The sequence below is a fragment of the Salmo salar genome, chromosome ssa03 (assembly GCF_905237065.1).
Source record: "Salmo salar chromosome ssa03, Ssal_v3.1, whole genome shotgun sequence".
In the NCBI taxonomy this organism is placed as follows: domain Eukaryota; kingdom Metazoa; phylum Chordata; class Actinopteri; order Salmoniformes; family Salmonidae; genus Salmo; species Salmo salar.
Window position 1 is genome coordinate 39,720,602 of NC_059444.1, and position 24,571 is coordinate 39,745,172.

Genomic DNA, 24,571 nt, shown 5'->3' on the forward strand with positions numbered 1-24,571 from the left:
ATGTTCTCCAAATAAGCTTCGGGGTTCAAGGTAAAATGCACTGCAATTAAAACAGCAATAATCTAATGAATTCAGAACTTGGTCAATTATACCTAGGCTGAATATATGCCTTATAAGACCAACTCATAATTAAATTATTTTACCAAAATAGTAGTACCTGCTTTTTTGTTGTTGCAATAATCACTGATCTGGCTTTCAGGTTAGTCTATAAAAATGACCTTTTTGTAACATTTAACCAGAACCATGCATAATGCACCCCCACTAATAATGTAGAAAATTACCACTGGTCTCAAACAATCTCTCAAGCCAAGCCCACGTGCTAGCGATAAGCCAGCTAATATTCATAATTTAAAAGTTTAGTCAACTTGGATGTAGGTATAATTTCACAAGCTCTGAATTCAGCAACAGTTGTTATGAACACAACCTTATGTCCGAATCCATCTATTTAAAATGGCATTCTAGCCTTTCCACTTTGTTCAGATGTTGATATCAAAATAGCCTACCTTATTTCTCAGAATGAGAACGAGTTGCCAATTCCTTATATAATTGTCTTATGATTATTGCACATTTATAATACACAGACTAAACAGCTAGTATAACAATCTTTATTTGACTAAAATGCTGCTAGCGATACGTGGTACCGTAATGCGCACAAAAACTGAGCATTCATTTTCCAGAATGTTTTCATTGGTACATCCATTTTAGTAGTGTCTGCTCTGCTCTAAATTTGAGGAGTTGAAACAAACAGGGGATGGTAGGAAATGTTAATGTCTCCTCTATTACAGTAAAATATTGTCTCCATGTGTTGTGTCCATATGACCGATTCTTTGGACACTGTCTTAAATGAAACCGTTTGTCAGAGAGGAAGAAGTGATCTCTCATCTTTGTTGTTGTGAGTGGTAGGGGGAAGGGCTTGGGAGAACTAGACGAAGCGAGAGGTTTCACTCTGGCCAAAATCTGGTCAAAATAAGCCTAATGGGTTTCTATGCGCTTATTTTGAACTTAAGCTTGCCGCCTGCCTTCCCCGCCTTTGGGACAACGACTCCCATTGTTAAGGCGGAGACATGAGCATCTCGTAATTATATACAGATCTCTGGTGTAAATGGGAAGGTGCACAGCACAGACGGAGCGAACAAGACCAAAAAGACATGAGAACATAAACGCTCACAAAAATGAAAAATTATTTAAAATAAACCTTGATTCATTTGGCATATCACGCAAAAACATAAATTATAATGAATTTGATATATCGCTCAGCCCTATGTAGAATGTCCGAGATTTAAAACAAATGCATTGTAGTAAGCATTTCAATAGAAATGCCATTCCATTCCATAAGCTTCAATTCAATGTTTTTTTTTTTAAAGACCCTCCAATGTGGCCACCAGGAAAATTGGCACTGCGGCACTGCTTTACATTAGTATGTCTATTCTACCCGTTCTAATTCTGTGCACCATCTTCCTTGCATGTATCCATGCTAGGAAATGGGGATAGCATGGGTGTTTTATGGGGTAATATTCAGTGGTTTCTGTCCTTACCCATGCTCTCCTGGGTGGGTCTCCTGCGAGGGTTGAATTGGGAGGGGTAGAACTGGGAGCCAGACTTCAGGCCCGAGGGTGACAGGGCATCAGGACTGGGCATGGGCATCTCACTGGGCATAAAGCCCGGCTATGCAGGAGAGGAATGAGAGAGAAGGAGAGAAGACAAGGTTAGACACACAAATACTGCATGGGAGATTATCCCAATGTGGAAAGAGGATGAGAAGGTCGACGGGAGGAGGGGGGAATGGGAGAGAGGAGAAAACTCAGGGATGAAGGAGAAGATGGGACAAGGTGGGCAGGTTCACAAGGACATCAGTCAGAGGAAGAGACGGTAGCTTCAGAGGGGACACAGAAAAAAAACATTTGACACGTTGGAAGAGAAGCGAGGTCAAGAGAGGAGTCTGATTTTACCTGCGCTACAAAGGAAGAGTAGGGTCCTCGCTCACCTTTCCCTATAAAAACAAGAGGGACAATCAGGGCAGCGCATCGTTAAAACCTTTAAAGCCACCTTTTACGCATGTCCAACACATTCACACCCATTCCGGGGTGTCCCCCCCCCCCCCCATCATCATCTGCTGCCTGCCTGCTGTGTGGTGCTGTATATGAAGTGTTGTATTTATGGCTTTGGACAGGCGCAAAACAACAAATTGGACCATACCATCATACCCAACCCAACCCCCCCCCAATCTCTCCTCTGACAGCTCAGCTGAGACACACACTATAGGCCACACTAATCCTCTGGCAGAGGTTTGTTTGTGCTTGGGTGCACCTAAACCCCTAACCCCCTTCCAACACACAGCCTAAACACCCTGTCCCCGTGTATGCTCCTAGTCACCTCCACACACATGGAATGCCCCTGAAGGAGGTCTCTCATATACAGTGACAGTAGGTGAGGTTCTCACACACACACAGTCTCTGTGTCCTCTGAGACACACATACAACTGCATCTCTATTCACTCATGTGCATTTCAATTTGCGCCCCTAAAGACGCATCATTACGCAGTCACTTCTCCTGGTCATTTATTGTAAATACAGGGTGGCTTACTGCAGCTCCGAAAGCCACACAAGACCACAGGGACCTGTTAGTGGGTTTACTTTGTCTTGATGGGGCCGTCAAATCAGCTGAGATTAATTAAAGGGTTGAGGAGAGAACCTGCTCCAAGGTCTAAACCACAGACCAGGTTGGAGGAAATATATTCAGATTTCCTTACCAACAATCCCCGAGCCGAACAAGTGGGTGGAAGCGAGGCCTTCGTGCTCGTTGTAATGAGCTCCTTCGCCATAACCCTGGAGGGAGAGAGATAGAGATAATATGAAGACTTAAAAATCAATTGCTGTGTCTTAAACAGATTCAGTATGCCCATCTTCAACCAAACGCACTGCGAATGTGGGCTCTTTGGGCTAATCTATGCTTAGGGTTGGGGGGATGTCAACCTTTGTACTATCGTGATGTACCCATAAAATATTGTGACATACGATGCTAATCACCCCTATTGGCCAGCCCCATATATATTTTAATTAATGACAACAATACAACAGCAGTTGGGCTATAGTGCAAAATGTAATGCAACTGAGCGAATCATAATGAAAGATAATAGTTTTGAAAGCCTGGACAGAGGCAATGGCAAATCTTTTCTGATATTCCTTTCTGGTGGAGGAGCAGAACAGGTTTGTGTGCGTCGGTCTGGTGTGCACATGATGGAACAGTGACTGTCTGATGAGGAACGGGCTGTCTTAACGTAGTGAGCTAGGTTATAGGCCTACATCACGGGACGGATAAAAGCACTCTACCGTCCTTATAACTGGATAATAATTGCTTTATTTGCCGCAAAATAAATAATGTTGTCCGTTCTATACCTCATAAAGCTGTGATTGAGAAGAGCCTATGCTATAGAGTTTCATTTTTTGTTATTTTTGAAAGCCACAACAACTTTGGGACAATGCCTTCGTATGATAGAATACTTGGGAAATAAGCTACTTGTCGTAAAGCTTTTAGGATAGGCCTAGTAGGAAGATAGGTTATTTGGTTTTCAACCTCGCATTAAGGGATTTTCCTGGTCCGCATGGATAATTTATTTCTTAAGATAGACAGAGGACTAATAATGAGAGGGAACAAAATCTCAATAGCCTATAGAAAAATTGAATGAGAAGTTTAAGCTTGTGTTTTTAGGCTATTCAAATAACTTTGAGCTGGAACTCCGTTACATTCACTGTTTGATCGGGAGAAAGTCACGCATAAAACAAAAAGAGAAGCCTTCAGTCATATTTATAGCCTATGAAAAGAAGAGAGAGAAGGGAATATAGGAAAAAAAAAAAATTAAGTCAGTTATAAAAAATGTAAATACAAAAATGGTTTAGGCTATAGTCTAACGCCCATTCATCCGACAGAGAAACAATATTGTCTGACCGGAGATTGTGTGCTGCTTTGGTGAAATTCTCCACTCTGTCTGGCCTACATTCCTCTCGTGTTCTGTAGGCGAGAACATTAATTGAAATAGGACTAGACAAATTACTCAATGTCACTTGTGTGCTGCGCTGTGAGACAGTTTTTTCCTGAGCAGCGCCAGTCAAGTTCAAATAGGCTAAACCATTATTTGTCACATCACGATGTCCTCATCATTGACGATTGCTGTTAAGCATCAACGATGCTATCATAATAATCGCCCAACCCTAGTCCAGATAAGTCATCAGGGCTCTAAAGCGCGACCAAGTTGGTTTCCATACACAACTAAATTTTTAGGCTGTGCGACCTGGAGTTTTATTGAGAGCACCAGTGCGACTAAAATCCCCCCCAAAAAATTACATGAGTAACATTATTTTGCCGCAACACTGCTCGAACAGATTTTTCCAAAACAAGAACATGGCTGCTTTCCACATTCCTTCTAAATATGAATTAGCATGTTCTCTAATTATACTATTAGTTTGTGTATATGGCTCTCTGATTTAGTAGAGCTGGGCAATAAGGACAAAAATCCATGACCCATATTTTGTGATAATGATAAGTCAGATAAATAACTTTTTTAGGGGGAGGAGGGGGGGGGTATTGGAGCTGGGAGATAGACAAAAGTCATATCGTGATAAATTTGACAATTTTGCTGGATTAGAAATACGTAAAAGAAAAAAAATAAGCTATTTGTTTACATTAGCGGCAGGGACCTAGACAAATTTTTACCCACTGCCATGTAAGACAACTGAAACGGTAGCATATGATTCAAAAAGTAAGCCATTTCAGATTACATATCCAGAGAATGCATGATTCATATTTTGATGTACAACCTGTCAAAATAGGATCCAGAATGATCAGATTTATTTTTGGCTCTTCAGAGAATTTGCCGACCTCTTTGTGCATATTGGCCTATAAAGCCACCTGATTGTACTCAAAACATGATTGTTGCTATATAGCCATGTGGGCTAATTTAGTCATCTTAAAATGTCCAACAAAAAATGTCCAGCTCTAGGCATAGGCTACTTGATGTAGGCCTATTCACTGCAAATGGGGCACTCTGCTACGCGGCGCATCAAAACCATAGAAATAGATAGATACTCACAGAAAGTTGTGATTTTCCCCTCTATAAGTGGTCTCACTGAAAACTGTATTTTTCCCGCAATTGCATTTTGTGCAACGGTCATATGCTTGTGCTTCTCAGAACGCATCTCTCCCTCGTCCATGCACACAGTGGGGAGAGGGAGTGAGAGTGGCTCGCTCACACAGCAGCCGACAGTGAAACAGGCAGATACTTTCATAGCAGGAATCAACATACTGCATCGGATATTACTGTTGACTAAATAATGGTTTTAGAACAATCTACAGGAACATAGTGTTCAAAGCTGCCATCAAGGCAAAGGGTGGCTACTTTGAGGAATCTCAAATATACTTTGATTTGTTTAACACTTTTTTGGTTACTACATGATTCCATTTGTTTTATTTCATAGTTTTGATGTCTTCACTATTATTCCACAATGTAGGAAATAGTAAAAATAAAGAAACACCCTTGAGTAAGTAGGTGCATCCAAACGTTTGACTGGTACTGTATGTACAGTGCCTCGAGAAAGTATTCACCCCCCATTGGCATTTTTCCTATTTTCTTGCCCTACAACCTGGGGGGGGGGGCGGCGTTGTATAATTTTATTTACACAACATGTCTTCCACTTTGAAGATGCAAAATATTTTTGTGAAACTTACAAGAAATAAGACAAAAAAAAAACTGAAAACTTGAGTGTTCACCCCCCCAAAGTCAATACTTTGTTGAGCCACCTTTTGCAGAAATTACGGCTTCAAAAGTCTCTTTGGATATGTCTCTATAAGCTTGGCACATATAGCCATTGGGATTTTTGTCCATTCTTCAAGGCAAAACTGCTCCAGCTCCTTCAAGTTGGATGGGTTCCTACTGGTGCACAGCTATCTAAATCATACCACAGATTTTCAATTGGATTGAGATCTGGGCTTTGACTAGGCCATTCCAAGACATTTAAATGTATCCCCTTAAACCACTCGAGTGTTGCTTTAGCAGTATGCATATGGTCATTGTCCTCCTCTCAGTATCAAATCTCTGGAAGACCAGCAGGTTTCCCTCAAGAATTTCCCTGTATTTAGCGCCATTCATCATTCCTTCAATTCTGACCAGTTTCCCAGTCCCTGCCAATGAAAAACATCCCCACAGCATGATGCTGCCACTACCATGCTTCACTGTGGGGATGGTGTTCTTGGGGTGATGAGAGGTGTTGGGGTTTGCGCCAGACATAGCGTTTTCCTTGATGGCCAAAAAGCCACATTTTAGTCTCATCTGACCAGAGTACATTCTTCCATATGTTTGGGTAGTCTCCCACATGGCTTTTTTTTAAAAATTATCTTTAAGCAATGGCTTTTTTATGGCCACTCTTACGTAAAGTCCAGCTCTGTGGAGTGTACGGCTTAATGTGGTCCTATGGACAGATACTCCAATCTCCGCTGTAGAGCTTTGCAGCTCCTTCAGGATTATCTTTTGTCTCTTTGTTGCCTCTGATTAATGCCGTCCTTGCCTGGTCCGTGAGTTTTGGTGTACTTCTCCACAACCTTGTCCCTGACCTGTTTGGAGAGCTCCTTGGTCTTCATGGTGCCACTTGCTTGTTGGTACCCCTTGCTTAGTGGTGTTGCAGACTCTGGGGCCTTTCAGAACAGATATATATATATATATATACACACACTGAGATCATGTGACACTTAAAGTCCACCTGTGTGCAATCTATTTAATTAATTATGTGACTTTGAAGGTAATTGGTTGCACCAGATCTTATTTAGGGGCTTCATAGCAAAGGGGGTGAATTCATATGCACACACCACTTTTCTGTTTTTTAAGGAAGTTATTTTTTTCATTTCACTTCACGAATTGCGACTATTTTGTTTATGTCCATTACATAAAATCCAAATAAAAATCAATTTAAATTACAGGTTCTAATGCAACAACATAGGAAAAAACGCCAAGGGGGGTAAATACTTTTGCAAGGCACTGTATGCAAGCATAAAAAAAAGCACAAAAAAAAAAAATATTCCAATGTGATTATGGGACCTTTGGGAAACACTGACCAACACTTTGGTTAATACCCTGTCATAACTCATACCAGTCTTTCATTTGTTTTCATGACCACCACCACCAACTGTTGAATAATCATTCTCTTTGATTCCAATGGTTCACCCAAGTGTTTTGATCTATAGCGCAAGTAAAATCACAATACTTTTTGTCCCTATCGTGCAGTCCTCCTAACAACGTGGTAACTTTACCAGTATACGCAAACATTTGCTGCCACAGAAAGAAAGGAAAAGTGATATATTCTTAGGAGATGTGCTTCAAAAGTAAGTAGGATTCATACAGAACCAATGTAAGCTATATGCAGTTGAAGTCGGAAGTTGACATACACTTAGGTTGGGGTCATTAAAACTCGTTTTTCAACACCTCCACAAATTTCTTGTTAACAAACTATAGTTTTGGCAAGTCGGTTAGGACATCAACTTTGTGCATGACCCAAAGTAATTTTTTCAACAATTGTTGACAAATTATTTTACTGTATCACAATTCTAGTGGGTCAGAAGTTTACATACACTAAGTTGACTGGGCCTTTAAACAGCTTTGGAAAATCCAGAAAATGATGTCATGGCTTTAGAAGCTTCTAATAGGCTAACTGACATAAGAGTGAATTGGTGGTGTACCTGTCGATGTATTTCAAGGCCTACCTTCAAACTCACTGCCTCTTTGCTTGACATCATGGCAAATTCTAAAGAAATCAGCCAAGGCCTCAGAAAAGAAATTGTAGACCTCCACAAGTCTAGTTCATCCTTGGGAGCAATTTCCAAACGCCTGAAGATACCATAGTATGCAAGTATAAACACCATGGGACCACGCAGCGGTCATACCGCTCAAGAAGGAGATGCGTTCTGTCTCCTAGAGATGAACGTACTTTGGTGCGAAAAGTGCAAATCAATCCCAGAACAACAGCAAAAGACCTTGTGAAGATGCTGGTGGAAACAGGTACAAAAGTATCTATATCCACAGTAAAACAAGTCCTATATCGACATAACCTGAAAGGCCGCTCAGCAAGGAAGAAGCCACTGCTTCAAAACCACCATAAAAAAGCCAAACTACGATTTGCAACTGCACATGGGTACAAAGACCGTACTTTTCTGAGAAATGTCCTCTGGTCTGATGAAACAAAAATAGAACTGTTTGGCCATAATGACCATCGTTATGTTTGGAGGAAAAAGGGGGAGGCTTGCAAGTCGAAGAACACCATCCCAACCGTGAAGCACGGTGGGTGGCAGCATCATGTTGTGGGGGTGCTTTGCTGCACGAGGGACTGGTGCACTATACAAAATAGATGGCATCATGAGGAGGAAAATTTGGTGGATATATTGAAGCAACATCTCCAGACATCAGTTAGGAAGTTAAAGCTTGGTCACAAATGGGTCTTCCAAATGGACAATGACCCCAAGCATACTTCCAAAGTTGTAGCAAAATGGCTTAAGGACAAAAAAGTCAAAGTATTGGAGAGGCCATCACAAAGCCCTGACCTCAATCCTATAGAAAATGTGGGGGCAGAACTGAAAAAGCGTGTGTGAGCAAGGAGGCCTACAAACCTGACTCAGTTACACCAGCTCTGTCAGGAGGAATGGGCCAAAATTCACCCAACTTATTGTGGGAAGCTTGTGGAAGCCTAACCAAAACATTTGACCCAAGTTAAACAATTTAAAGGCAATGCTACCAAATACTAATTGAGTGTATGTAAACTTCTGACCCACTGGGAATGTGATGAAAGAAATAAAAGCTGAAAGAAATCATTCTCTCTACTATTATTCTGCCATTTCACATTTTTTAAATGAAGTGGTAATCCTAACTGACCTAAGACAGGGAATTTTTACTAGGATTAAATGTCAGGAATTGTGAAAAGCTGAGTTTAAATGTATTTGGCTAAGGTGCATGTAAACTTCCGACTTCAACTGTATATAGACATAAGTATTTGGACACCCCTTCAAATTAGTGGATTCGGCTATTTAACCTGTTGGGGATAGGGGGCAGTATTTGCACGGCCGGATAAAAACATACCCGATTTAATCTGGTTACTACTCCTGCTCAGTAACTAGAATATGCATATAATTGAGTATAACAGAGTATAACAGAAGAGTGAGTATAAGAAGAGTGAGTCTGAGTATAACAGAACTCATTTGGCAGGCCAAAACCTGAAGATTCCAAACAGGAAGCGCTCTGACTATTTCTTGGCCATCTTGATCATCTCTATCCAAAACAGGGGATTTCTGGCATAAGTTGACATTTTCTAACGCTCCCATAGGCTCTCAGAAGGCGCCAGAACGTTGTATGATGACTTTGCAGGCCATGGCTGAAAAACAGTAGCGCATTTGGATAGTGGTCGATCTGAGAACAATGAGACTGGGGCGCTCGTGCACGAGACTCCACCATGTTTACATTTTCTGTCTTTGAACGAAAACAGGGTTTCCCGGTCGGAATATTATCGCTTCTTTACGAGAAAAATCGCATAAAAATTCATTTTAAACAGCGTTTGACATGCTTCGAAGTACGGTAATGGAATATTTTGAATTTTTTTGTCACGAAACGCGCCGGGCAAGCGTCCCACCTAGCCCAGAGAGGTTAATCTGTTGGGGCTAGGGGGCAGTATTTGCACGGCCGGATAAAAAAAACATAACTGATTTAAACTGGTTACTACTCTTGCCCAGAAACGAGAATATGCATATAATTAGTAGATTTGGATAGAAAACACCCTAAAGTTTCTAAAACTGTTTGAATGGTGTCTGTGAGTATAACAGAACTCATATGGCAGGCCAAAACCTGAGAAGATTCCACACAGGAAGTGCCCTGTCTGGCAATTTGTTCTCCTTCTGTGGCATCTCTATCAAAAATACAGGATCTCTGCTGTAACGTGACATTTTCTAAGGCTTCCATTGGCTCTCAGAAGGCGCCAGAAAGTGGAATGACGTCTCTGCTGTCTCTGGGCGAAAAACAGCAGGAGTTTTTGTGAGTGGTCAGGCAGGGAACAATGACACTTGAGTGCGCGTCCACGAGAGGACTCCATGTTTTTCTTTCAATCTTTGAACGAATACAACGTCGCCCAGTTGGAATATTATCGCTATTTTATGAGAAAAATCGCATAAAAATTGATTTTAAACAGCGTTTGACATGCTTCGAAGTACGGTAATGGAATATTTTGAATTTCTTTGTCACGAAATGCGCTCGCGCGTCACCCTTCGGATAGTTACCTGAACGCACGAACAAAACGGAGGTATTTGGATATAACTATGGATTATTTCAAACAAAAACATTTGTTGTTGAAGTAGAAGTCCTGGGAGTGCATTCTGACGAAGAACAGCAAAGGTAATCGAATTTTTCTTACAGTAAATCTGAGTTTGGTGAGGGCCAAACTTGGTGGGTGTCAAATTAGCTAGCCGTGATGGCCGGGCTATCTACTCAGAATATTGCAAAATGTGCTTTCGCCGAAAAGCTATTTTAAAATCTGACACCGCGATTGCATAAAGGAGTTCTGTATCTATAATTCTTAAAATAATTGTTATATATTTTGTGAACATTAATCGTGAGTAATTAAGTAAATTCACCGGAAGTTTGCGGTGGGTATGCTAGTTCTGAACATCGCATGCTAATGTAAAAAGCTGGTTTTTGATATAAATATGAACTTGATTGAACAAAACATGCATGTATTGTATAACATAATGTCCTAGGAGTGTCATCTGATGAAGATCAAAGGTTAGTGCTGCATTTAGCTGTGGTTTTGGTTTTTGTGACATATATGCATGCTTTGAAAATGGCTGTGTGATTATTTTTGGCAGGGTACTCTCCTGACATAATCTAATGTTTTTCTTCCGCTGTAAAGCCTTTTTGAAATCGGACAGTGTGGTTAGATTAACGAGAGTCTCGTCTTTAAAATGGTGTAAAATAGTCATATGTTTGAGAAATTCAAGTTATAGCATTTATGAGGTATTTGTATTTCACGCCACGCGATTCCACTGGCTGTTGACTAGGGTGGGACGCAAACGTCCCACCTTGCCCAGGGAGGTTAAGCTACATCCGTTAATGACAGGTTTAGAAAATCGATCACACAGCAATGCAATGTCCATAGACAAACATTGGCAGTAGAATGGCCTTACTGAAGAGCTTAGTGAATTTCAATGGTGGCACAGTCATAGAATGCCACCTTTCCAACAAATCAGTTCGTCAAATTTCTTCCCTGCTAGAGCTGCCCCGGTCAACTTAAAGTGCCGTTATTGTGAAGTTGAAACATCTAAGAGCAACAACGGCTCAGCCGGGAAGTGGTTGGTGGCCACACAAGCTCACGGAACAGGACCTCAGATTGCTGAAATGAATAAAAATTGTCTATCCTCAATTGCAACACTCACTACGGAGTTCCAAACTGCCTCTGGAAGAAACATCAGCACAATAACTGTATGATGGAAGGTTCATGAAATAGATTTTCATGGCCGAGCAGCCGCACACAAACCTAAGATCACCATGTGCAATGACAAGCCTCGGCTGGAGTGGTGTAAAGCTCGCCGCCATTGGACTCTGGAGCAGTGGAAACGTGTTCTCTGGAGTGATGAATCACGCTTCACCATCTGGCAGTCCGAAGAACGAATCAGGGTTTGGAGGATGCCAGGAGAACGCAACCTGCACCAATGGATAGTGCCAAATGTAAAGTTTGGTGGAGGAGGAACAATGGTCTGGGGCTGTTTTTCCAATGTTTTGGGCTAGGCCCCTTAGTTCCAGCGAAGGGACATCTTAACACTACAGCATACAATGATATTCTAGACAATTCGGTGCTTCCAAGTTTGTGGCAACAGTTTGGGGAAGGCCCTTTCCTGCTTCAGCATGACCATGCCCCCGTGCACAAAGTGAGGTCCATACAGAAATGGTTTGTCGAGATTGGTTTGGAAGGGCTTGACTGTTCTCCACAGAGCCCAGACCTCAACCCCATCGAACACCTTTGGAATGAATTGGAACGCTGACAGCGAGCCAGACCTAATCACACAACATTAGTGCCTGACCTCACTAATGCTCCGGTGGCTGAATAGAAGCAAGTTCCCGCTGCAATGTTTCAACATCTAGTGGAAAGCCTTCCCAGAAGAGTGGAGGCTGTATAGCAGCAAAGGGGGGGACCAACTCCATATTAATGCCCATGATTTTGGAATGAGATGCTCGACAAGCAGGTGTCCACATACTTTTTGTCATGTACATTATTTTTTGTGCTCTTCAAATTTTGTGTGGTGCTCCTAACTTTATGTTAAAAGCACCAGTGCTACCAATGATTTTTTATTTTATTTAGAGCCCTGCAAGTCATATACTATTAGTAATATCCCCCGTGTAAGAAAAACATGTCCATGCTGATCAGTGTGTAGTCACTCTAGTGTGTAGTGTACAGTATGAAGTGTGCAGTGTTCCTTTACCCGTCCCTGGTTGAAGGAAGGGCTGTTCTGTTCTCCTGATGCCCAGGGGCCAGGACCGCTCCGCTCATCTATACCTAGAAGATGGAACGCACACGGTTAGACCTGCTCACTCAGAACCATGTAGGACTGGTAAGGGAAAAGAGATAAGGAGAGAGGGAAAGGGACCAAAACTAGTAGTAGACTGGTAGTCTTTCACCAAACTACAAATAAACCCCTAGTTCCTAGTACCCTCCCAGAGCATTTGTAGGTTTGAGAAGTTGGAGATGTGACCAAAACAGAAAAAATTCCACCAAGCCAATCAGAGGGCAAAGGGGGTCCGTTAAGATAATGCCAATACCTATCTAGTCCTTTAAGATGTACACCAGTACCTAGGGAGATAGGCGATATAGGCTAGAAGCCAATATGCAATGGAGGGTGACCCAGTTAGGAAGCACTGCTGCTTCCTAACTGGCTAGAAGTGTTCTAAATAACCTTTGGCTGAGCGCTGCTACTTCAGCTCCACATGACAGCTCTGCCACCACACTGTCACTTAGTGTAGCTATGAGCTGTAGGAAGTTTGAATAATTAACACCCAGTATGAGCCTCCTACAATCATCCTCAACATTTGTCATTCTCCCACTCTCTCCACTTCTGTCCAAAGCAACGCAGTAGTTGTTCGAATCCCCATCCCTTCACACCTCACTTCGCATGACAACGGACTAAGGAGTACACAACTGACAGAAGGGACACACGTCATGCATGTTGTCCCTGGTCAAAGGATTTGTATTGAAAAAGGGGAAGTAGGGAGAGTGATTTTAAAGATTGCTGAAGCAGAAATTCCTGCCCCCCTCCCCTTCTCTCCTCCCCCTCCGTTTCCTCTCTTACCGCTACCCAGCATCTCTGGGGGGAAGCTGAGGCTTAATTGTGTGCTGATTTGCATAATTGTGCATATTAATGAGGCTTCGCTCTATGAATATTCATATTTTTGTTTTGTTGTCTAATAAAAAAAAATGGAAAGGGGCGGAGGGGAGCAGGCTGGAAGCACGACTGGATCAGCCATCAAGGAGAATGATGGGTCCAGAGAGGAAAGAGCTGCTATATCACCGTGACAACTGATCTATAGGAGAGATGGCAGCAGAAACGCAGATGAAGGAGACGAGGGGTTTGTTGCCTCAACCTGACTGTCACTCTCCATGTCCAGCAGTAGAACAGACTCAGAAAGAGGACATGTACATAGAGACATATGGACCAGTCCTTTCCCCTGCTGAACTAACACCAGTGTTTCCCCTAGACATTTCATAGGTGGATCGCAAAGGCAACAATTAATGAAACAGCTCCCACAAATTATGAAATGTGCTGAATATTGTGGACCGATAAATGAGGTTGGAATGATACACTAAAAGGGCATTCTCATTTTTACAGTAAGAGCTGTTTGAAAATAATGGCTGAAATTTCAGTCTTTTGGTGGGATGGAGTTTTGGCCTTACATGCAGTGAATTAGTTAATAGACCAATAATAAATAAATATATATATATATATATATATATTTTTTTTAATTATTGGTCTATATATATAAAAAGACTTCCAAACCTCTCTGCCAATAACAGCTAATTCTCAGTTGTTTTCCCCTCCCCACTCAGGACTGTCTGGGAGTGGTCTATCAAAATTATTGCTTGAGAAATTGCCCTTTGCTAAGAAGCCCAGTTTGTTTTCAATTAAAATGGTAAAAAAGTAACAATCACAGTAAGGTACTTAATTATTAACCAGAAATGATTTGATAGCGATAAAAACGGCTGCAATGGACCATTAAATATCTCCATAACTCTGTCGAGGGCTGCCAACAAACATTATCAGGACATCTTAATCTGGTGTCCTGCTACTGAATCAGGCCAGAACTTTATAAGCCACTCGCTCCCCCTCACGTCAACACCGTGAATAGGCGGCTAAAATATGGTCATCTGAAGAATGTGGAAGACTTAGAATAGCCGCTGGGGTAGGAAATGAACATGGTGGGTATCCCTTACTGCTCTTTAGGAAGACGACAGATGGAAGGCAGGGGGATATAGACCTGAACTGACACCATGGAGATCCACAAGGGCACGGGAGTAATAGGGAGCTCTGCAGGTAGCTAGGACCTCACACCTCGGGTTATTCATGTGTTCTCCTGAGGAGAGGAAGGGTCTACAGGAAGTATGGAGCGAATGGAGAAGAGGGTGTCTGGAATGCATGGAAGGAAGCGCTCTCCTGGACCATCTGGGGTAAGTAGCGTCACAACTCTTATTGCAAGGTATTTTAAAATGGCTGGTCCAGGGATTTGGACTGCATTGAAATGTATGGACGGGAAGCTGTGTTTCAACTGGGGAGAATTTTTTTTAAAAAAGAGACAAAGAGGAAGAAAGTTTCACACCACACAAATTACTCACATTGAGTGAGGGAGAGGGCAAGTGAGCAACTCTGAAGTAAAACATCATTAAAATTGCTTTCATGCATATTCATTAGGACCACATTTTCCTACTAATTAACAGATCTGCTGATTAGTATAAAGGAGAGAATAAGTGAGAGTCGTCTAAGTAGACTCATTTGTTTTCCTCAAAACTTCAAATGGCTTCCTCCTGCAAGTCGTTACCATGACAGCCTGATATAAGACAAATAGAACATCAGAGAAAACCACAGAGCTCTTATCCACAGAACCCTGGTAGAAGAGAGGACCCAGTATTAAACTCCACATTCTAATTATACGGATTAATTTAACCAAGAATCTTGAAAATAGTTGGTCTACTATGTTACCAAGCCATTGCTGATGACAACAACCCTAAAAAAAAACATGAAGCAGGAACTCCACACCTTACCCTCTTTTATAGGGTTTGCCCCCCAGGGATACTTCTGTGACTGAGTGAGTTAAGAGTGAGTGAGAGAACGTCTCAGCACGTTAGCTCAGAGAGTGAGAGGGTTGAGTCAGGCCAGACACATTCACTAGCGAGTCCCCTTTAAACCCGGGTCTCACCACCCCTTCAAGCGAGGCTGGCCTATAATTACCACAGGAAGAGATACTGGAAACGACCAGTCAGCCTGAGTCACACAAGCTATGAGGCTACAGGACCAACACACAGGGAACATGCAGCACAAACACACTACGTTTTTATAGGATAATGCCCCGGGCACTGATTGGTGTACTGTCTGGTGTCTACACTTTCTTCCTTCCTTTCATCCCAGCCCTGTATGACAGAAATGTGAGTCAACCAGACATAATACTTATTAGGCATTGTGCATTAAGGAGTGTGATTATGATTTAGGGAATGTCTACAATGGATACGCAACAGTATCTTGTGTGTTATAGGACGTGTCTGAAATGATTAATAAGAGCCAGTGTCACTATGCTGGGAGGACAATATTCAACACCAACTTGAAATTACAAATTTGAACATGATTAGGCATGGTACTTTCCATATTGAAGTTATTTTTGAATCATTCAAGTTAGAAGCTACAAGCATATTCTGGACAATGTATCTTATGTTTAAAGCTCTGTGGTTTGATCAAGTCTGACAGAGTATGCTTCTATACTGCACAAGGAATCCAATTCATGACAAAATCTGATCAAGTTACTGAATTACCAAATCCAAATTTCCATTCACATGATGGAAAGTTCCTAAAGAACGAAAAGTTTATGCAAAATGCATACGTTCCTCTTTTGCATTTCAACCCAAGCCAGAGTTTAAAAATACCAGTTCAGAATCTCAGTTTCTGCTCGCCAGTAAATGAAACTTGGTTGGAAGTTAGTTTTCACCTCAAGGGATTTGCACATAGACACCCAAGGTCAGAGAGAACTAGGGATGCATGACAACAAACGTTCCTACAGGTAATGATCTCCCAAAGACACAGATATGTGATCAGCTCACCCTTCCCCCAAAAATTGACCATAGATCAATATCTTGGGTCAGGCTAAACTCATCCTAATCCATGACCGCACACGTCAAACCTTTTCCACTCTACAGGGACGAGCACCAAAAAATACAAATAAACCACAGCTCATCTAAATCAAATCTAGAAAAAAAAGGCAAGGCAGAGCAGATACTAACCAATGCTACCAAGGAGATGGTAGTGCAGAGAGACTAGGAACCTTCCCTTATAGAGCCTCTTCCTCCCCATTGTGAGAGGATGGGTGGGGGCTTCCTGGGTGAAATCATACACTGGGCCACATATGCTGCCTGCCTATCCACTTCTCTCTCTGCGGCCTAGGCCCTTTGTTTTGGCCTCTGATGAGCATTGTGGAGACCTGTGCCGAGGGCTGCCACACAATACCAGGAGCAGCCGTTGGATTGAGAACAGTAACGGCCTTTTTCTGTAAGTGTGCACCTTTTGTCGCTACAAAATAAAATGTAAGTGGCCTTCAAGCTTAGAGAAACACCGTAGTTCGGTTTCCACGCTTCACCTACTCCATCCCTTTCATCTGATTTATGCTACTTCAATATCCTGTTTCTTTTCAGTTACAACCTGAAAATACCTACATCAACGGTTCAGGGATTCGAGGAGGGTGAAAGAAGGTGATTGGAGGAGAAGGGGGGGTGAAGGAAAATGATTGGCGGAGGGGAGAGGGTTTAAGAAAAGTGGCTTGAGGCCGAGAGAGAGAGGATGCAAGTTGGATGTGGAGCATGGTCTTGTGTTGATCTCGGATGGTTATCAACAAGAGGAGATGGGATCTATTGAGGGAGGGTAGTTGGTTGGTTGTTTGGGGGTGAGGAGGAGCGAAGAATAATGGAAATAGTTCCCCCCCTCCCCACATGGTGAGAGATGGGGAATTTTGGGGTGAATAGGGTCATTTCCCATCCCCCCTCCTGTTTTAACACCCTCCGTAGAGTGTGATGGAGAGGCAGCAGCTGAGGTGAGGGCAGGGACACCTGGAGGGGGGGATGGGAAGACTGAGGCTGCTTCCTTTTCTTTATGAACTTGATTAACAAACATCTGGAAGGAGAAGACCGGTGGAATCATATCCAATCCTTCGACTCATCAGTGGTAATGAATGACAGTACGCCATTTTAGCCTATTTGGAGTATTGATACAGCTACTGTGATTTGACCTCACTGACAACACTCCCTACGGGGAGTGAGAGGAGGGACAGTTGGGGGGGGTCAGAGGTGGGACAGTGGGGAGGGTTCTCGGAAGACAAATAAGAAAGTGTTGTTGAAAGGGTTGTAACAGCCCAACGATGTCATGCTGTTCCTTAAAGACATATATAGGGGACCATTACAAAGCAATAATACCCATAATGAAACAGCTTCAGATGAGATGTAGGGAAAAGGTGGATGTTGACCATTTTAGATCATATGGTCACATATGAAGACCATGTTGGTCAAAATGTTGTTGAACTATCACCAAGGTGACCTGAAGACCATGTTAACTGAAATACTTAAATGATTGTACCATAATTAGGCTTTATTAAAAATCTAATGGGGAGCCGTAAGCATTCGGTGGGCATTTATTTTTGTATAAAAACCAAGGGCAGGTCTTACCGGAGCCTCCAAACTGGCTGCTGGCTAGAGTGGTGGGCCTGATCTTCCCATTTGACACCGGTGGTGCAAACATCTGAAACAGAGACAAACACTGGGTCAAAAACATTAAACCAGAAATGGGGTGTAAATTTTATTTTTTTAAGTCCTGGGGCCATATCCGCAAAGTATCTCAGCGTAGGAGCGCTAATCTCGGATCAGTTCATACAACCTTATTCATTATGATGTAAAAGTCCAACCTGATGCTTGAGCAGTACTGTGGATATGGGCCCTAAAGTTCTAAAAAAAAACAAGCAACCACTTCACTAAACTAGTCAGTAGTCATCTTCATTAGACTACAGGAACCCAAAGCTGCTCTTAATAGAAACCAAAGTACAATAACAACGGTTACATTACACCTCTGATGTTACATTGTTTGGTGCTAGGCGCTAATTTAATCTATCCAATAGAAGGATTTAGTCGTCCTCAGTTACAACAGACTCCCGCAGCTGTCAGCAGTGTGAAGCAATCTAAAAAAAACATGCCAAGCTATGAGTTAGTCATTGACGCGAGTGACTCACAAAAACAGCCCAATGACAACACTGGCTGATTAATACCGTGCTATTCACTTTATGTACTAACCTTTTATACCAAACAATACAACAAAAAACACTATTATAGTTAAGAGACATTTTAGCAAATGGTCTTTGGCATGTCTATCTTTATGGGTTTGGATTTATACGCCGTCTTGTCTTGACAACAAAATGTGTTGAAGTGTTTCTGTGTACATAAAATGTATTATTTTAGATAAATAGTTTAATCAGTCTACGTTTTTTCCCTGCCCATCCCATTATAAGATACTATGTGTATTTGACTACAAACAACCTATTATATACCCGAAGGAGCTGTTCTGGACAAATATATTCTAGTATTGGAAACAAAAACATTGCAGGGCTGTTGACCGCAAAGATGTCTTACCGCGCTGAAATCCAGCAGGTCGCTGAGTTCCTTGTCTGTTCCCACTGTAGCCATTCTCTGCTGCTGTTCCTTTGGCCCTCGCAGTCTCAGCAACTGAGGGGGAGAGAGAGCGAGAGCGAACCGATCTTTAGTGGGATAATAGACCAACCGGCAAAGTCTAGAGCTGGGTTGTCAAACTCATTCCATGGACGGCCGAGTGTCTGCTGGTTTTTGGTTTTTCCCTTTCAATTTGTATCCAATTAAGATCTACACTACCGGGTGAGGGGAGCTCCTAACTAATCAATGACCTTAATTCATCAAGCAAACACAAAGGTGGAGGGAAAACCCACAGACACTCCGCCACAGTGGAATGAGTTTGACACGTGGTCTAGAGCAGGGGTCTCCAGCGGGTCGATCGCCAGCCACCAGCAGCCCACCTATGAGTAGCTCGCCAAACAATTCTGAAAGTACATGCAATTTTCACGTGTTGCAGCGTAAAAAAAAAACGGTCATAAACAAATTTAGCTTCCAGCTAATATCTAATCAACACGACATCGACATTATTCTACCCCTGGGGGATAAAAAAGAAGCCAAACCTAACAGAATATCTGCCAATAAACAATATCTGCCCCTGTCTGTCTGTGTGGTGTGTGCGTTTGTCTGTGTGTAGACCATTGATGCGATAACCGTCTTGTGGGTTGACAGAAATACCTTCCCCAAAACCTTCTCAATTAAATGTTAACTGCAAAGTAGGCTTACCTGGCAGAAGTATATCTATATCACGAGTAAGTACATAAATCAATATATTATTTGTTAATTTGCATACTTTGCCATGAAATGAGTAGCAGCAGTAAAGAACCATTGCTAGACCTGCACACTAGACAGCACATTCCTCACACACTAGATGTAATTAAAGGGGAAGTACACTCAAATCTTCCTAAACTAAAAATAAATGGTCTTCTGATGTGATTTAAGCATTGGCATGGACACAGGACATCCAATTTCATTGTTTCTCTATGAACAATAGACATTTTGAGCGGAATATTAAAAAAATCTAATATCAGGAAAAATAAAATCGAGAATTTTGGGGGGGGAGAAATATAAAACTGAATTTGTGTGTGGGCTCTCAAAGTAGCTCTCATGCTAGAAAAGGTTGGAGACTCCTGGTCTAGAGGTACAAATAGTTGAAAGACAGAAGACAAGAGAATCAGAGTGACAAAAGTATGAAGTCAAATCTTACTCAATTGATTCCTGTGTCAAGGGTACATTTTCAGCATCATGATTCAAATCCACCAACAAATTGCTTATTCAGACACCAAGATTTCTCTACACAAACCATTAACTTGGTAGCAACCACTTTTTACTGTGTGGTTAGACATCTCTTTGTAATGGATACTCCACATTACAATTCCCCTTGTAGAACATAAGTTTACATTTGGCAGAGCATGTAGGTGGTCTATGTGATAAGCGACCTTGTCTGAGACCTGAAGACTGAAGTTTGCTCCCTGAGCAAACAAGGGGCTCCCACGCATAGGCTTTAGTTCAGTGGGCTAACAGTCTTGGGGATACAAAAGGAAATCAGGTTTGATACCCGGTCGGCCATCATGGTGAAAATGTCACGAGCGTCGCATCGAGTCAGCATTCTGTATAGAATGACCAACATTAGGGTTGGCAAAACACACAAAGCACCCTTTACACACACACATACTTCAAAGGGCCAATAAGGGGGAGGATGGCACAAATATAGCCTACTAGTTATTTCACTGCTACAAGTTTCCTGCTCTGTTATTGAGTTAGATGATGCAACTCTTTCCCATTCATTTGGAATTGTGGCCTGCTGATTTGTGCTACATAGTTCAATCTACAAAACAGGTGGTGTGGAATCCCTTAAGGTATGGAAACTACTGGCAAACATACTCTGGGATGAACTACTGGCAAACTTACACTCTGGGATGAACTACTGGTGATGCTTTAATCATTGGGTATTAGAGGTTCTGAGTGCCTTTATCAGAGATCTAGTGTCACAAACTCTGGGCTTTCCCCATTCTAGCCCACATCAGTCAGCTATCTGGAGTATGGCCTCTGGTCTACCACAAATCCAAAACTCGCCTCCTTCCTCAGCCCTGGCTGCCTCTGCAACCTAAGAAACCAACCTGCTTCAAGAGTCGTTCTCACCAACAACAATACCAGCCTACACATCAAAGGCCATTACATATGGTATGAAATATCTTAACATTACCAGCACAGTAACCCAATGAGTTCATCAAATAAAGGACCTAGTTGTTCTGTTTCACAACATTTCCCCACTTGTACCTGATGAACATAACTCAGGTTTCAAGTGTTTTCCTCAAACTTCAGCCAGAGTAAGGTTTAGGCTACAAAATCTGTATTCCAAAATCAAACACGATCATCTAAGTAGGCTAATGAACAGCCCAGGGCATCGACAAGCACTGGGTTCTGGTTGTATGAAAGGATTTCAGACACATCAAGAACAAGAGCAGCCTATGTGTGCTGAGCATCAGTGTTGTTGGTGACAGTGAGTGTGTCTTCCCTCGAGGGCAGCATCTGAAACACTACCAGGCAGGCAGCACCCCATGGCCAAGAGCCAACACACAATAAAGTGCAAAGATAAGAGGGGGCCTCATGCAAAACTCAGTTTGGTAAACTTGTCACTGTGGGGAATGTAATCATGAATATGATAGTTATATAAGCCTTGTAAAAAAAAAAAAAAAAAAAAAAAAAAAAATTAGAATCACATAATCAGGATGTTTTTGATGGACATGACTAGTATAAGGAGTACACTAACACATGCATTACTACTGAAGAGTAGTATGATCTTGTTGGTACAGAAAATCATGCTGCAGCAGACGTTCAACAGTTGCCTGACAGTTCTCTGCATGTCCCATTCGCTGCGGAAATCTGCTTCCTCCCTAAAATCGAAGTTCTATAATGGGCCCCACTGACGACCCCCCCCCCATACTTAGGCCTTCCCGGTCGGCGAATCTAAATAGTTTTTGCGGATTTCGACGGAATCCCCCGAGTGCAGGTTTTACCATAACAACAGAAGCTTTATGTCAACCCATAAATTATTGTTCAGTTCGTGCGTTTGGGATGGGTGAGAAACCGGTTGTGAATTAGCTGTTGAATACACACGAATTCTCCACTAGTCTGTTACTCTAGAACACAAAGAGAGTCAGGCCCTGATAAAGTTTGTGATAACGGCTAGAACAATGGAGTAAGAGTTGCACTCCTTGCGTATTAAATTAAATGTGCATGATGGAAAACGATAATAAAATGTGTTGAACCGTGCGTAAAGAATGTACATTGCTTATGTCCATGTTCACGGGGTTCAACGCGAGAGAAGAGGGTGGGGGAAAAAGGAATTCACTGCCAAATGCGAAATAAACAGAGTGGAAAATGTTGAGGAGCACATAACTGGGAATTGAGATAAATTAGGTCGTACGTGCATTACAAAATAAAATGTAAAATATCAAAACAGCCTATTTGACCCATAAAAATAGAGGCATGCATGCGTGCCTTTCTGGGCGCAACTTTCCTCTACACCACGAAGTTTTCCTCTAAATATTTAACCAAATGTCGAACCGCCTAAAACATTTAGTTTGTTATTCCAGAAAATGTTGACACAGAAATGCCAGTAGTATCACTACAATGATTTAGCCGTTCGAACTGGCATGTTAGGTTACTTTTAAACTTGACAATGTTGTCCAAAGTGAACAAAGAAGTATTTTCCCACAAGGCTGCAGGTAGCTAGTGTTACTGCCCAACTGCTGCATGTTCGCTCCCATGGCCCAGGCCGAATTCAAGACCCCGTTTTCTCCGGCAGTGCTACTCACACAACTCATTATTATTCGCGAAAGTTGCACAATGCCCCCGCAAAACATATGCCGGTCAATATAATATCGTTCACGAATATACAGCGTGTGATGTGGTGTATTTACCTTTCAGTAACCTCTTTAATTATGTAGCATCCAACAGGAGGGGGGGAAAAAGAACGCTTGTAGAGAGAAAAACAAAGTTGGGGATAGATTCCCTCTCTGTGCTCCGGACTGTAAATGAAGAGCGAACGACGATATCGTGTCCTCCCAAACCCTTAATGGTTCGTTATACAGGCCACGTCACGAAAATGAAACAATGTTTCCAAATAGCTTCATAACTCTTGTGATATCTCAATCGATTATTTTAGTTGCTACAATTGTAACCATTTTATCTTCCGAGTAGACATGTTAACAGCCTCCACATTGTCGGTTCCAAAAGAGTATCCCTCCGCGGCTTACGAGGATCGTTAAACACCAGTGGTGTCCGATTTCAAACGCCCTACAACTAAAAACTGCCGTTTTCAATAGACATCCAGTAACACATCGATATGGAGATAAACTAAAATACTGTACAGCATCAGTGTTATTGTCGTTGCATTAAAATGTCATCTTTTTTAAATCGCAAACCATGAGAACTACGTCAATTTGCGGAGGGAGACTGCGGAAAACCGAATAGTGGCAAGACCAGAAACAGTGTGAGATGGAACGATAATACCGCAGACGCACAACCAATGGTATGCCACGATAATCTGATTGACAGTAAGAAAGTCCAAATATATATCGACATTGTTCGTTGGGCCTGCCTCCAATGTTACCCCATCATGGACCCGCTATGGTCCGTGCTATGTACAGCGTTTCATTTTAATAATGTGTTTAACTGCAATAACAGTGCATGATGCAGTTATTGGTAAAGGCTGAACTTGAAAACCATTGCAAAATATGTATCCTCATATTAGGTACATCAACAAGCCATACATATATCCTATTTTCACAGTGCCTATACAATTCAGTCACAAATTCTGTAAAAACAACAACAACAAAACATGAATATAGGCTACTAAGATAATGCGTGAAGGTTAGTAGTATCCTAATCCATTTAGCCTATTATAGACCTAATGTGATCTACCAGCCCACCCTATCCTCCAATAAATAAAAGAGTATTGCAGATTTAAGCACATAGCCAGTATCTGTTAATAATAATCTAGCCTACCAGTATTAACATTCATTTTACACAAAATTATTAGAGGAGGCAGATCAGGGGTCAGGATTTCTGCTTGTCTGTGTGTGTGTGTGTGTGTGTGTGTGTGTGTGTCACTCCAAAGGCAGCGTTGGACAAATGGCTCCACCTCAGTGGTGTGAAAGTGTGGTTAAAGAGGGGGTTTAAAGTACAGGATGCAGCAGCATTTGCCTATTATATTGATCCTTTGTGAGAACAGCTTGTGAGCTAAGAAGTTTTCATCTAAGTATGTAACTTATTTTTCTGTCTTATATAAGGTTCACCAGGAGAGAATAGTGCACAGTGTTTTTTTTCTGCAACCAAATCTGGACCTGAAACAGAGGACTAACCATCCCTGGTAGCCCTAGCTTATGACTCAATATACATTGGGAGGTGAAGAATTAGTGGACAAGACCACAACAAGAATGTATAGCGTGGGGGTAGGGAAACTGTATGGGCAGGAACATATGTCATGTGTTATAGAGAGAGGGCAAGGAGTGCATATAACAGGAAAATGTGTTATTACTGTTCTATTACACTGTGATTAGTTAGTATAGACAGACACCTTTGCTCCATTTGGGATGAGGATGATACATTTGTTTGAC

General features: G+C 42.0%; 1 protein-coding gene across 5 annotated transcripts in view; it reads right to left on the reverse strand.

The window, feature by feature from the left end:
- The window catches only part of LOC106599996 (transcription factor E2-alpha), a 43,238-nt gene extending 19,819 nt beyond the window's left edge, over nucleotides 1–23,419 (reverse strand). Inside the window, exons 1-7 of one of the 5 annotated variants that reach the window (XM_014191332.2) lie at nucleotides 22,874–23,419; nucleotides 18,936–19,028; nucleotides 17,982–18,054; nucleotides 12,496–12,569; nucleotides 2,750–2,825; nucleotides 1,950–1,990; nucleotides 1,536–1,665 (exon numbers count right to left, since the gene is read on the reverse strand). In XM_014191332.2, the coding sequence (XP_014046807.1) occupies nucleotides 1,536–1,665; nucleotides 1,950–1,990; nucleotides 2,750–2,825; nucleotides 12,496–12,569; nucleotides 17,982–18,054; nucleotides 18,936–18,989 (448 nt within the window). In that variant the 5' untranslated portion in view covers nucleotides 18,990–19,028; nucleotides 22,874–23,419. The remainder of the gene's footprint in view (nucleotides 1–1,535; nucleotides 1,666–1,949; nucleotides 1,991–2,749; nucleotides 2,826–12,495; nucleotides 12,570–17,981; nucleotides 18,055–18,935; nucleotides 19,029–22,873) is intronic. The other 4 variants (XM_014191330.2, XM_014191328.2, XM_014191335.2 and 1 more) reach the window with 4 other exon arrangements.
- Nucleotides 23,420–24,571: the final 1,152 nt, after the last annotated feature.